Source organism: Cygnus atratus, chromosome 1 (assembly GCF_013377495.2).
Source record: "Cygnus atratus isolate AKBS03 ecotype Queensland, Australia chromosome 1, CAtr_DNAZoo_HiC_assembly, whole genome shotgun sequence".
Lineage (NCBI taxonomy): Eukaryota > Metazoa > Chordata > Aves > Anseriformes > Anatidae > Cygnus > Cygnus atratus.
Genome location: NC_066362.1, coordinates 11,312,331 through 11,327,114, shown reverse-complemented (window position 1 = coordinate 11,327,114; position 14,784 = coordinate 11,312,331). Strand labels below are relative to the sequence as shown.

At 36.5% G+C, this 14,784-nt stretch overlaps 1 protein-coding gene across 1 annotated transcript in view; it reads right to left on the bottom strand.

The window, feature by feature from the left end:
- Positions 1-14,784, bottom strand: part of SEMA3C (semaphorin 3C) — a 123,225-nt gene that overhangs the window by 13,157 nt on the left and 95,284 nt on the right. Inside the window, exons 12-14 of the mRNA XM_035549349.2 lie at positions 12,253-12,475; positions 2,540-2,628; positions 323-364 (exon numbers count right to left, since the gene is read on the bottom strand). Coding sequence (XP_035405242.1) covers positions 323-364; positions 2,540-2,628; positions 12,253-12,475 — 354 coding nt within the window. The remainder of the gene's footprint in view (positions 1-322; positions 365-2,539; positions 2,629-12,252; positions 12,476-14,784) is intronic.

Sequence of the window (14,784 nt, the reverse complement as noted above, 5' to 3'; positions counted from 1 at the left end):
AAAGTTTTATTTAGGACCTATGTAAAACAATGGAGGACAAATTTCATCTTTTAGTACTTTTTTTTTTTCCTTACTTGCTTTTTTTTTTTTTTTTGACACTGTCAGTGAATTAGAAATGATAAATTATTAATATATATTATTTTATCCTAGTGGCTCTGGGGCAGATAAACAGCTCATGAAAGTTTTGGTCATATTTCTCCATATTAATTAGGGAAAATCTCCTGTCTATATTTATTATGATACATTAAAACTGATCTTTTAACATCTTTAAGTCAATTTGTTTCTCTATTAAGCATTAAGTAAGCATCCCACTTCTCTTTACCTTTTTAGATGAGATCTTCATTGTTGTTATAGGAGAATTACTCTGAAAGACAAAATTACAAACCACTTTTACGAAGATTAACTTGTTAATACTCTCCCAACATTTATATTTAAAGTTCAATAAAGACAAAGTTGTATCTAATAAAATTATAACTTTCCACATTTTGGAAAACAAAGAAACAAACAAACAAAAAAACCACAAACACTCATACTACTTTTTTGCTATTTCAAAACTAAAAAAAAAATTACATAAATACAATGAATGTATCAGTAAAGGTACTAGTTGAAATAAACAGCATTATTATTCATCATGTGTATAGGTGATTTTTTGCACAAGTCCAATTCACCTGCATTTGTGTTACCTCAACAATATAGAAGTAATGTGCTCTGAAGTCATTACTCCGACTTTGCAATAAATAAATAAATAAATAATAAATTGTCCTTTGAAAATGATGATATGGAAAAATCATACAATAGCTCATGCATATTTACCAGGATTCAGATGAATGTCACATTTCTCCTAAACATTATCTACAGTGCATAGAGTTTGGTTGCCAGCCAACACATTCTTTCAGAATATTGACTAGAATATTAAAAATGGCAGGTGTGTTATTCAGTGTTTTGTTCACAGAGACAGTGCTGTATACTACTGTGTGTCATCGCTGGAGTCATTTATTGTCTGTGTCCAAACCAAACCTTAAAGAGCTGGAAAAGGAATTATCACATTCATTGCCTTAAGCAAGTGAAGCAATTCATTATTATCATCCAAACAAATGATAAAAATGATGGTAATAAAAATGTTCAGCATTTTTTTTTTAAGATTTAGCAATTGCTCAGTCAGAAAGGAAAGCCATAATGGTGGGCCTGGATTAATTGTAGATTAAAAGCATAGAGGGGAGGCCAGGACTAAAAAAAAATGGCTGTGAATCTGTGAATTGGCAAAGGTTTTTTAGAGCTGCTATAGTATTTTATGACTGCAGTGTCTGGAGACTCAAGTTCCAATGCAACATTGGATCTGATGCCACATTCTCCTTTTCTTGCTTATACTCTGGAAAGGAATCTATGCTTTGCTTACTCTCGATATTTACTAGCACATATCTGGTGATCTCATTCCCTCTCTCTTTGTAAGACTCATCAAAAGACTCAACACTGCCCCAGTGCCCACACAGACTGCAACAGCAGAAATTATGATTTTGTGATTTTGTAGGCTCAGGATAAAAAGGTCTGTGCTCAGAGCCTCAGAAATGAGGCTTAGGGTCAGGATTCCTCACACCCCAACAATCTGCTTGCTGTAAATGGAATAAATAATACTTGGGTAAATGGTGCTCTAACTAATGCTACTCACATGTATATTTATCAAAGGGAAGTATTCAGCAAAAGGCTAGGAGAGCTAATTATACCTTTTGGGGGGATTGATACAGAAAGCATTTCATTTTTTAAGATAAATTATTATTACTGTCTGTCTAAATAAAAATCTTACATTTTCCTTTTTGTATCCCCTCAAAGAAACAGAGAAAGGCAATGACAAAACCCTTAACTAAGTTTGTAGCTGCATAATTACCATTTGCCCTAAGACTACTTATTTTAAAGAACAGCCCATTCAAAAATTTGAAAAGGATTCTTCAAATTGGTGGTGAACATTTTCTTTAGGTTATTACAAGCTGCTACATACCAGACTGATTGATATTATTCCCTTATTTTTCCCTGTAGTTGTTTGTGTTTCCTTTTGGTTATGTTGTGTTAAGCTTGTTACTCTAGAGGATGTGAAGAATGGGAGCAAAACCAACACTAGTTTGCTTTAATTCTGCAGCTTGGAGCCAGGAAGATTAACAGATAATCAAAGTATAAAAATCTTAGATTCCATCTGTAAATAGTGACAGTCTCAGTATGTGATACCAATGACAAAAGTTGCCTTCAGGCAGCCACTACGATATTATTACAATATACAATGTTATTACAAAAATCCTTCTATGTAGTATGACAACTTAAAAAAAAAAAAAAGGAGAGAGAAACAACAATGAAAAAAAAAAAAGGAAAAGACTTAAGCCTAACTACAGTCTTCATAACAGTTGACATTTTATATTGTACTTTGGGTGGGTATCAAGTTGACAGTATGCACATTTGTTTGATCTTTTATCAAGTCATAGTTGCCCTTGCCAAAGCCTATTAGAACAAAGAGTTTGTGCTTGGAAAATGTGTATGCAGGAGAAAGACAAACCTGAAAAACCTCCAGCTCTTCTAAAATGAGTTCTCCACTTGCAGAGAAGTTGGTGGGTAAGACAACAACCTTTTGTACAGTTCCTTGGTCTGGAAAAGATGAGACAAAGTCAAACCACGTGACAGAGAGAGAGAGAAAGAAAACATTAAATATTATCAGGTATGAAAAGAAACCATTAAAGTAAGCACTATAACATAGAGTAAGATATGAAAAGATGTTCATTAATTTCTAGTGAAACTATGAGATGATTCCTTCAGAAGTCACAGATTGTGGATAATTTGGACATGACTGTATATAGTAATGTTCTCATAGAAGAATTTGAAGAAGTCATAGTAAGATTGGAGAAATTGCCATTATTGTTACCATTCTACCCCAAAAGATCAATCAAAATTAATAACTATTGTACCAACAGCTGTACAGACACACAGATAGAGGCAGTATCTATCCTAATGACCTTGCAGTAAAAACACGGCACTATCAATAGCTACTGTGTAATTGAAGTACATTCATACTCAGTAATAATATGTAATGACAACTGATGTCAAGAGAGGTACATATTCCAAAGAATAACTCAATCTCTTTCTAAATTTTTTTTTCCCAAGAAAGTCGAACAGTACTTAAATTCTTTATATATTAGTAGTCTTTATATATTAGTTGTTTTGGTCCATGTGGAAAAAAAAAAAAAAAAAAAAAAAAGAAAATTCAAGGTGATAATATTGTAGCTACTCTTTTATAGTACCTTGTCAAAACACAGTTTCAAACCCCCAAATCCATTCAGGTTGAAGGAGTAAGTAAGAAGCAAGATGGATGGGGCAATTATGATGCTTCTACAAGTAGATGTTATGAGTGAGACAATCAATGATTTAGTGGATTTATGTGGAAAGAACATATGGAATTGATGGGTCATTCTGTGGAGGCTGTTAGAGGCTGAGACATACACTAAAGGATTTCTGATATGGCAGAAAAGGCAGACTGAAGAATCATAAGAACAGGCATGTGGTATTTTTACCGGGAAGAAGTACAACAGAAAAAATTCCTCTTGTCTGAAAGGTCTGGAAATTAGTCTGAGTGCAATAAATTTATTTGCTCAATATTGATTCTGAGGAATGAGAACACATGGTATAAATTCTGTTTGGCCTTCAAAAATTTTACGAGTAGTATAGACTTGTGTGGTTAGTAAAACAGTAGCACAGCAGAATATAAAGTATCTATGTGTATTTTTATGAATTTGTGAAAGGAAATCTCAGCTTCCTGTTTGACAATCCACGATGTAGACTACATAAACTGAAAAAGTGTAATTTTGCTTTTGTTTTTAAGGTCATTGACTAAATTCCATAGCTGGAGCTGTGGGGCAAGTTGGTTGCAGTAAATAATTTACATCTTCTTATTTCCCTGGAGGAAGCTAGAAAATAACATGCATTGTATTTTAAAAATTAAGGTTTATTGGCAGAATATTGACTTGTAATAACCTGACCCCACTTGCAGAAAACATTACAGTATTTTGTCATTTATAAAAATGGAAAAGAGAAATTGAAAGCCAAGAAGATTTAAATACGTGTAGCTATCAATTGTGCATGCACATTAGGCATGAATTTTTCATGAGAATTTTCTATGGCAAACATTTATTTTCATTAGACAATGGCACGATAAACCAGTTCCTTCCGAAGAAACTACCGAAACTAAATCTTGTGATAGCACAGCTGTGGTCTAGACTGGGTGCCAGTATTAGCAAAGCTATGAGAACCTGATAGAGATTTTTAGCAAAGCTATGAGAACCTGATAGAGATTTACTAACTGCCAAGACACACCAAAGTTTTAAACTGCTGCAGATGCATCCCTTGTTGCAGCTAAGGAGAAGCACATGCATGCATAAATGTGTATTTCTCTTCCTGCTGAAGGGAATAATCCCCACACAAATTTACAAGCTTTAAGTGCACCTCTAGCTCTTTACATCCCTTTATCAATGCCCTCTGTCTAACATTAGACCACACCATCTAAAATATTGCATCAGAATGCAGGAAAGAATAGCAGCCTTTTCTGATTTTTTTTTTTTCCCCAGCTGCCTGCAAAATATCAACTACCTGTGACCCTGACTTACAGGGTATGCAGTGTGTTGACAATGACCCTACCTGCAAAGGAATGTGAGGCTGAGCCTCCAAAGAACAGAAGAACCGGTTTATTTCAATGATCCATTAGTGCATGCCACACATTTAAAATTCCTAAATTGTCTTTAGTCCTCAAACATTGCCCCAAACTGAAATCAGAACCTGAGGGGAGATTTTATCCACGGTATCGTCACAGAAAGTACTGATAATGCCTGACGCCAAGCCCTTGTGTCCTAACAACCTTTCTCATTTGAAAACTAGGTTCATATCTACCTTTTTGTCACAGCCCAGCAAAATACACAGTTGACTGTTTACCTTAGAATTCATTCCCTTTGACTCACTATTTTACCATTCCTTTTGACTCAGTGTTGTACCATTAGAGACAGATCCTTGCAGAAAGGAATGCACTGTTGTTTTAAAACAATTAGTAAACTTAATACATTTAGAATAAATGTTAATGTGAGGGAAGGTAGGCAACAAAAAGCCATTCATTAAATAAAACCATTTAGAGTTAGGAATTCCAATAGTCTGTACATATATATACACATAATTCTAACAATACATGGCTTGTAGGCCATGTAGTTATAATTCTCCACCCCTTCTGAAAATGGTTTTGCTGCTGTTGCTCAGTATTTTCTTAAATAAATGAAAAGCAAATATTTGTGCCTAGAAACCTTTTCTTATTCATTTTTCAGTAGAACTGAGGTCTCCATTAATACCACAGTAGCTGATATCAAGTCATTTCTATGTGTTTATGTCATAAAGCTTATGGTACATCTCAGTGTTGTTAAAAATCTTATTTGCTTATTTCATTTAATGGCAAGGCTGCAAACTAAATTCCTGGGTCAGAAGGAAGATTGGAAAGGATGAGGTACTGTGCACTGCAGGAGATGTATGCAAAATAGCACTGCCTGAGCTGTTTTCCAGTGTATTTCATGGCAGATAATCTGTATTGTGAGCCAGACACAAGAGGTTACTAAACAACTATGTCTTTTTTTTTCTTTTTTTTTCTTCCACATTTAAGTCACAATATGAAATTATAAGTAAATTCTATAAAAATCATAAAAGCGAATGTGATAATTTCCTTCTCTATTTGTTTTTTATTTCCAGAAATCTGCTTGAAAGCAGTTCTACATCGTTGTGATTTCACACAGTCATGAAAAAAACTATTGTGTCTCCAGAATATCAACTCACAACTAGAATATTCCAGGTGTAGTGACAGTCACTGTTGCCCTGACTTTTCACCAGGAACTGCTTGCAGCCTCACTTCATCCCAGCAGCTGGGAGTGGAGGGAAGACTGGCAGCTGAGAAGGAATCCCCTTTGAGCTGACAGCAAGCTGACAAGGGCAACTCATCGTGACTGTTTTTTCTGTTTCAAACCTGCTTGAACAACTACAGTCTCCCAACACAACATGGAAGACTATGTCACTGAGGTCACATTCCCTCTGAGAGGACTGAGAAAGTGGGAACGTTAACACAGGAAAATATTGATATCCCATAGGCTAAAAGATGGAGTACAGAGTATGCAGAATGGGAAATAAATGGAGAAGGAAGCAGCATCCAACAAAGGAAGGAGAGACAAAAAAATATTAATAACAACCACAATAATAGTAATAAGAAGAACAATAATAATAAAAGAACAAAAAAACTCCCTTGAAACACAGAGCATAATTCTGGGCTGGTATTAATCAGTTATGCTTCATTGATACTAGTGAAACTATACTTGGTTATACCACCAATTACTGGTTTGACTGACCATGGGCAATAGAAAAGCAAAGCTTAATGATCAGTGATGAAAAATATGCATGTGTTTGGATGGAATCTGCATTCCAGAAGCTGAATCTGTAGGTCTGAGTTTAAATCTCAGTCTCTGAATTCCTACTAGCTTTTCTTTCCATAGATCTAGGTAAACACTACAGTTGTCAGTATTGTGAGCATCAAAGAGAGACAGGACCTATCCACCTCTGAGCCACATTACGTGCACAAAATGAGCAGCAAATCAAAAAACCTGACTTTTCCACATCATAAAATAATGACTGCAATGGACATTAACTGCTACTCTGCCAGGAGTTTCACGGAGAGACCTCCCGTGGAAACTCACCTCCTCGCTGTGTCAGACATTGTGGGAGACCCTTTGTAAACTTTTCTCCGTGTTGTACTTGTCAGCTTGCTGGTAGATTAATAATTTTTGGTCTCTAATCTGAGTTGAACCTGATGCAGACAAATGCAATTTTAAGAAAAAAAAGAAAAAGTAAGAAAAGAATTTGCAGAATGCTTGAAATCTCTCTGAGAAAATGTTCAGGCTCAGCAAAGCACCTGAGATGGTGGTAGGTTAGCAGTGAGGCCTGAGAGCCAGGTCTCCACAGTCTCTGCTGTCCTTTGGTGTTTTAGATAAATCTGGGCTCCCACCACAGCCACCTATCCTCCACCTTAGTTTACCCATCTGTTGTATGGCTGTAATATTTTCCCAGCTCTGAGTATTGCTGTGAAACTTGATAAAGTCATTTCAAGCTGCATCAAAGAACAAAAAGACAGGTACAAGCCACACTCAAGGGCAAAATTTCCACATAGGCCCACGTTGGTCAAACTTCTGGAAACACTGTGAACTTGTTTGAACAAAAAAGAGCCAAGGAAACCAAACAGGTGTAGGAAAACCTTCTCTACATATCTTCTTAAGAGGCTGTGAGAAAGCTTTGGATGAGTTGGTTTCTAAAAGGTTTTGAATGACTCATCCAGTGTGAGCAAGAGGAGGAAGGAAACTGTCTGCTGCCTGTTGTGTCACTCTTGTGCAACACCATCTTCCCAAGCTCACAGACATGAAGCTGTAGCCACCACATTTGTGGGAGGCAAGTTTGCTCTTCTTACCACACTATCTCTCTCCGTTAGAATCTGTGGCTCATTATATGATTTTGTCTCTTGTGTTACTGGAGGCTACTGTTGTCAGCAAGGGTGGGCTTTCCAAAAAGACATCCATAGTGTAACACCACAGAAACAAGTATTGTTGGGATTAATTCACATCTTTAAGACTATATTACAACCTTATGCTCTGAAAGCACTTACTGTTCCAGACTTTGAAAACAAGTGTTGCATCAGAGAAGAAAAGATAATAAGAAACATTGATCAATCTCATGCCACATCAGATGCATTACATTAATCATTTAAATAAGCCACAGTGAAATCTGAAGTGCCTTTTCATGGCAGTCACTTAGATCTCTTTACACAAAAACATATCCTATCTTGATAGTAAGGAGATGAAAAAAATCCTGTTGTTGCCTGTAGCTGTTTAATGTACTCAAGTTTGACCCAGACATTTAAATATTTTCATAATACCATGAACAATGAAAAGAAAAAAAAAGCACAATCTTTTGGTTGTGTAATCTGCGTGTACTTTGACCGAAGGCTTTCGTACTGCAAGCAGTAGGTGGCATGCTTAAAAAATAAATATTAATCTCAGGAAAATGTCCTCATGCTGGTTTATGGCTATTCTTAAAACTCAAATGGAAAACAATCTACCAAAGGATAAACTAGGAAAATATTGTATTGTATTGGGTTCTTTACAAATAAGTGAACTGGCTAAAGTACTGACAGTGAAATGCTAGGGTGAATCAAAAACTTCAAGACTGAATCCTGGACTACCACAGAAAAGGGATAACTGAAGCAGAACTCTAACGGAATATGTTATTACTTATCCCATAGGGAAAAAGCATTATCAGCATTACCCTCGTCAAATATGTAAATAAGTGATTATATTATATCCAAGTAAATTATCCCACTGGTTTCTGTTTGTGAAGACAAGGTACACAGCACTCTTCTCTTGTAGCACTGCCATCTACTTTAAGGACTTGCTCTTTCTTACTCTAAATCAACTCAGAGGACTGTGTAGAGACCGTTTTGGGTGGCAAGTTTTATTAAGTGCTTTGGGAGTCTTCAGGTTGAAAAGCACAAGAAAAATAGGAGATTGCTATCATTTGAAAAGTGTGTGGAATGCTGCGAGAACAATATCTGTCTGTGGGATTTACTTTTTAGCTACATAAGAGAGAGAGAGAGAGAGAGAAAAGCAATGTATTAAGTCTCAGCATGGACCAGCCTCTGTAAGCTCAACACTTCTGTCTGGGGGCACAAAGGAAACACTACATTTAGTGCATATTAATGTGAAAAAGTAATACAGCTTCCTGTACCCTCCCAAGCCATGGCTACATGATGAAAACCACTGGGGTTCTTTTGGCTTTCTGTTCTGTTATTTCTCACTTGCATTCAGGAACTGATTTATTACTGAGGCTATAGAGGAGGAAGAGAGGAAAAGCTAAACATTTTGTGTGCTCTGCATCTGGCAAGACATAAAACACTCCGATTTCAAGCATGAGACAGGTCACTGACAGTGACAGACATGGCTCGCAACAGCTCAGTTCTGCAGCAGTAACTCATCATCCAAGCTGAGTGTAACTGTCACCAGGTGTCAAGTCCCATTGTCTCTGGCTGTGGGGCTCCAGGCTCCCAAGGAAATTATCACATGAAATTCTCCTATACAACGTGGTTTTTGCATTTTGCTGGGATGAACTGACACCAAAGCAAATCCCCTCTGCATTCTTTTTGACAGTTAATATCTCTATCGAATCCTCCTGAGTATCACAGAAAGCAGAGAATAAAGAAAACTCCTCTCAGTGGCTGGAACTTGATCACTTTTATTTAAGTGCTGAGAAACCCAGTAACTTTTATTGCACTAGTTTCTTTTGAGGAAGATCTTGGAAGCTATTAGTGTCTCAGGGAGTCAGTGTGTCCTACTCAGGAAGACTAATATCTACCCCGGCAACTCACTAGAAAGCAGCCAATGATCCTTGTCTCCAGTGTACTGCAGAAGTTAAAAACAATGCATATAAAATATCAAGAGCTGCAGGTTGCATATTTTTCCAAAGTGGACCCTGTGCTGATACACAGAAGAGGCTTAACAAAACATAACTACAATTTGAGGTATGTTAATATTTTAAATGAGTCACAGGTACATGTGTGAGGCCACACTGGTCACTTAAGAATTGTCAACAGCTCATTGAAATATAAATTGAAATGGCTTGTATTTATCTCTTGCAGAATTACTGAGATGCTAAATGTGTATTTTCATTGACATTTAGTATTTTCTATGCATTTCCAGTATTAACTAACGCTACTACATTAAGAATCCTGCATTGGCTGGAAACTTGTATGTTTTATCTTTTCCTCTAATCTTTAGTGGGATTTTACTCCAATTACAATCAGTTGTTTATAGAACATTTTAAAACAATGGCACAACTATATAAAAAATACTGAAAATGTACATTTGAAAGACCTGTTTTAGCCTGCCAAGCTATTTCTATGGTTAAAGATAGTGCTTTGGCAAGGAATAAAGCTAAGAGACAGCCAAACCTCTTCTACTAGAACACAGTTTTTGTGGAGTTGTATAACAATATCTATAGTGACAATATCTATTAATGCTCCTGATATTTCTACTGCAGTGTACAAAAATTGTTTTTCTTTGTTCTGAAGGAAAGGAGGAATATGACCCTAAGGGTCCCAAAAGTTGAGAACTGTAACTGCATTAATTACACAAAAAGAAAATATGGATACATGTTAGGGAGGGGGAAATACAACAAGAAGAAAGTCCTGACCTAATTACTTAATTTGGTAGTTTCCAATGACTTTGCAAGTGGGATCAAATAAATTTTTAGGGATGCCTTAAAACTCATTTAGCAACTACCTACCAAGAAAACTAAAATGCCCAGAACAAAATCTGATGCAATTTCTACTGTAATTCACTACTTAGACATTTTTCTATCCTAACCATGCCTTATAATATTCTAAGCGTCCACAGTACATTAAATGATAAAGGCATGACTTAAGAATGTGAGCCAACTGTTTTTGTTTTCATATTTCTTTTCATTGAATGATAGAACCCTGCAGGCTGGAAGGGGCCTTTAGAAGTCATCCAGTCTAATACCCCACTTGAAACAGGTCCAATTAGAGTAGGTTACTTGGAGCCATGTCCAGTTGGGTTGTAAATCCTTTGAATCTCTGAAGACAGATAATTCACAGCCTCTCTAGACCCATATTATGTTTGACCACCCTGATGCTGAAAACATTTTCTTCTATATCTAATTACAATGCCCCATGTTCCAGCTTGTGTCCATTGCCTCTCATCCTGACACTGGGGACCTTGAGAAGAGGCTCTGTGTCTCTGTCTTTTTCCATGAGTTATTTGTACCCTTCCATTAAATGTTTACACATAGCAATAAGGTTTCCCTTTAGCTTTCTCTGAATAAATCCAGTTCTCTCAATGTATCACAGTCCATCTCAATCTATTTTGTGTAAATGTTTTCTTTGTACCGGAGAACCCACATGGTACTTCTGATAGGAGCCAAATAGAAGGGAAGAATCCCTTTGAGCAACCTGCTGGCTGGATATGCTTTTGCTAATACAGTGCAGTATACATTTGTCCTCTTTTGACCCAAGGGCACCCAGCTGATAGCTGGGGAGGTTTTTCTAAGAAGAGTGAAGAGACTTCGTTTTAATCCCACACAGTCTTCCTACAGAAGCCTGAAATTCCTGAAAGTTTTTTTTTCTTTTCTTTTTTTTTTTTTTTTTCAGCACAAGTTTCCTAAATCTATTATATCAGGTTGGTTATTCCAGTCCCATGTGAGTTTGCTGGCAGACATAGTTATTCTATAAGGAGAAAACAACCAGGATCCCAACAATATGTGAACCATAAAAGCAATGCAAGCCACCTCTGTAATTATTTTCTGATGCTCAGAGATATATTTGTTCTCCCGGAGTTCTTTTCCTTCTTTGTTCTACTTGAAACCATCTGTAGTAAAAAAGAGCCTTTGTGCATATCAGCTTATAATGCCCTGTTAAGCCAGTAAGCCAGTGGGAGTTTCACATGTGAATGAATCCTAGGGTCTAGACAGACTACCACTCTGCTTGTCTGCTTCAATCAGGGGAACGTGATTCAGATCTGAATATTTTTTAAAAAATCAAATTTGATCAGTACAAGAATCACTCGACCTGTTCCCAGTAGAGTTCAGCAGCATAGCATCAGATTCAAATTTAATGTAACTAAACTTTTTTTTTTACTTTTTGTTTTGTTTTGTTTTGAAAGCTGTTATTTCTGCATTTGTAACACCCTGTTCACATTGTCTTTTTCTTCAGAAGTAGGTTACACAGCATATATTAAGTTATGGTGATGGTAGTATACAAAACAATTCAAGGCCAGATTTTGCTATTTTTACATGTTAGAGAGCATCACATTCTAATATGGAATCACATTGATGACAAAACATATTCAAGACAAGTATTATAATTTAGATCAAACACAAAATACACTAATGTTGATTTGTATCTCCAATAAAATTCATGTTGATACATTCTATCTCTTGCACATAGAAAACATAGAAAAACACAACATCCATAGAAAACACAAAAATGAAAAGGAAGTAAACAAAAAAAAATGTGTATTTCTGCAGACATTTTAGTAATTAGTAAATACATTTAAACAAACATTTCTGGAAGTTATCAGTTGTACAGATTGGAGTTGACTGCAAATTAGAATGCAATGGAGGAAATTGTTAATTTTGTCTTACCTGTGCCAAGAAACAAGACATGGTATCTTCCATCTGCTGCATTCACTCGATCCACAGCAATCTTTGTATACTTGTAGTCCGTTCCTATACGGATGATTAATGGCCTCTTGTGTATTGGGTAAATGGGATTAAACATCAAAGGGTGATTCCTGATGAAGGTCACAACATCATCTGGAAACTCTTTGGTTGTCCGCATATTGGGTGTGAAGGCTCCTCCTGGACACTGCAAGAAACATGCACAGTAATGCTTAAAAATGCTTACCATCTTTCTACTTACTTACTTAAATGCTTACCATCTTTTCTACTTAGAGATTTCCTCTCTAAGTCGTTTACAAATATTGACAGATAGTTGACAAAGTTCCCGAAAGAGCACTTCAGACTGACTGAAAGTAATTATGTTCCAGCAATAGGAATTAAATACTTTAATGATTTGAACTCCCATGAGTTCAGATAAGGCAAACACAAACATAAGTTTGCAGTATTAAAATCCAGGTTGATGGCAAAGATCCATATTTGTGGACCTATTATTTCCACATTCCTTATGCTGCGAACACCCTGCTGAAAAAAAATCCAAGCGATTTGTATGGGAATATGCATCTGTTTTTTGTTTGTTTGTTTGTTTTTAATAGAATTAGTAGTACAAAGGTAAAAGGTAAAGTTTTATACCTAACTGTAATTTGATCAGTACCCTCTAGACATTATTTTGGTTATGAGATGGTGAAAGGGCCTGTGACTCATCTTCATTTGAAAAGGTGATAGCATGGGTTTGAAGCGTGATATCTGATATCTGAGAAAGCTGACCATTCACAGGATCTTGTCTACCCTTTCCTCTACACCCAAGAAATAACAGAGATCCACTGGTGTTCCAGATGCTCCTTTAAATGCAATGAATATCCACCCAAATAATCAGCCCTGAGGCATTCTGGACTTTGTGAGGAAATAAAAGGTCTTAGAAATCTCAAGCGTTTACTGAGAGTGAAGCTAAAATCAGACAGCGTGGGAAGAAGTGAGGAGCTATGTCAGTAACTGGTACTACGTGCTGGATGTACCCCTGATAAATTACACAACTTCTTCAGCCACTATTACCTCACTTTTCACTGCTGCTCCCGAGCTTTCATTTTCCCTCTTACAGATTTTTAAGCTGTAAACCATTCCTTGGAGCACTGGAGCTATTCAGAAATGTTTCAATATAATATTTTCCAGTTGTAAAATGTTGATTTGTTCAATACAAAGTATTTTATGGAAACTTGCTTATTTTGATGAGGACAATTCTTAGGTCTAGGATGGAACTTCTGGTCAAAACCACAGACATTAAAATAACTAGTAGTTTAGGGAGACATTCACCTCACCTGACTTCTGCTGTCTCAAAGTCAGGCATTTATTCTTAGTTAGCCATTTAGCTTTCCTCTGTAGTCAGTAATTCAGACTAGATGCCCTGCTTTTATATGGCTAAAATTATATAAGATGAATCATACTTTGAGAGACCAGGAAACTCACCAGGGGTATATGACTCATGTGCCCAGCCTACCTGATGCAAGCAAGCATTAAAATCTGGGTCTTCACATCCCAGGGGATCCCTCTAACCACCAGAGAGGAGTGTCAGTTCTACCCTCACTGCCAAAAGTTGCTTCGTTTTATTCACCTAATTAACTATTCATCGGGTAATACCAGGAACCAAGTACAAAAGGGACTGAAGCCTAATCCCAAGTTTTAGAATCAGCTGCTGGCTCAATTAGGATTTAATTATTTATACACTGTGGAATTCTCTCTGGTAGGATTTGTTAAAAAGAAACCGCTCTGGCATCATTTACCTTCAGCAGGAAGAACTGGAACTCAGCTCAAATATGGGTCTCTTTTCCCATCTGGAATCCTTAAAAATTTATTCTTCTGAACCCTTATTTAAACTTAGGGTTCTCGTTTGGTTCTTACTCCAAATGACACTACATGCTACCCCTCTAAGACTGCTTATTCTTATTATCTTCTTTGCCCTTCTCCTTCCTTCTGTGGTACTTCCATCCACAGTCTTCCAGGAAATGTATTGTGCTATCTGCTATGATTAGCAGCAAATGGTGAAAACAGAACTGTCTTCATAAACCTGAGGGCCATTAGCACAATTATTCTTCTAGGCAGTGATCTACCAGACCCCAGTTCATCTCCAAAGGACTTCTATTTCACCTGCAGTTCAAATTAAACTTTGTCATCCCATACAGCTCAGTTAAAGAAGACTTTCTTTGATACTTTCCATCTTTCTTCAGTTCTTGAATTGGAGATCATAAGACTCTTGTCTATGACTTCCTGAAAAAATGTCTACACTATAGTTCACCCCAGTATGACCCTAAAAACTTAGATTAAATAGTTGTTCTGAGCAAGTCCTTAAAAACATCTTTAATCAATTCATTCTTTTGCTATTCCTCATATAAACCTATACCAGGCAAAAGATGTTACTGAAGAACACTATAAACTTTCCTTTTCCTTGAGGGATTGAATCTGTATTCTTCACACATCATTCAAGGACTCAGCTACACAATAATT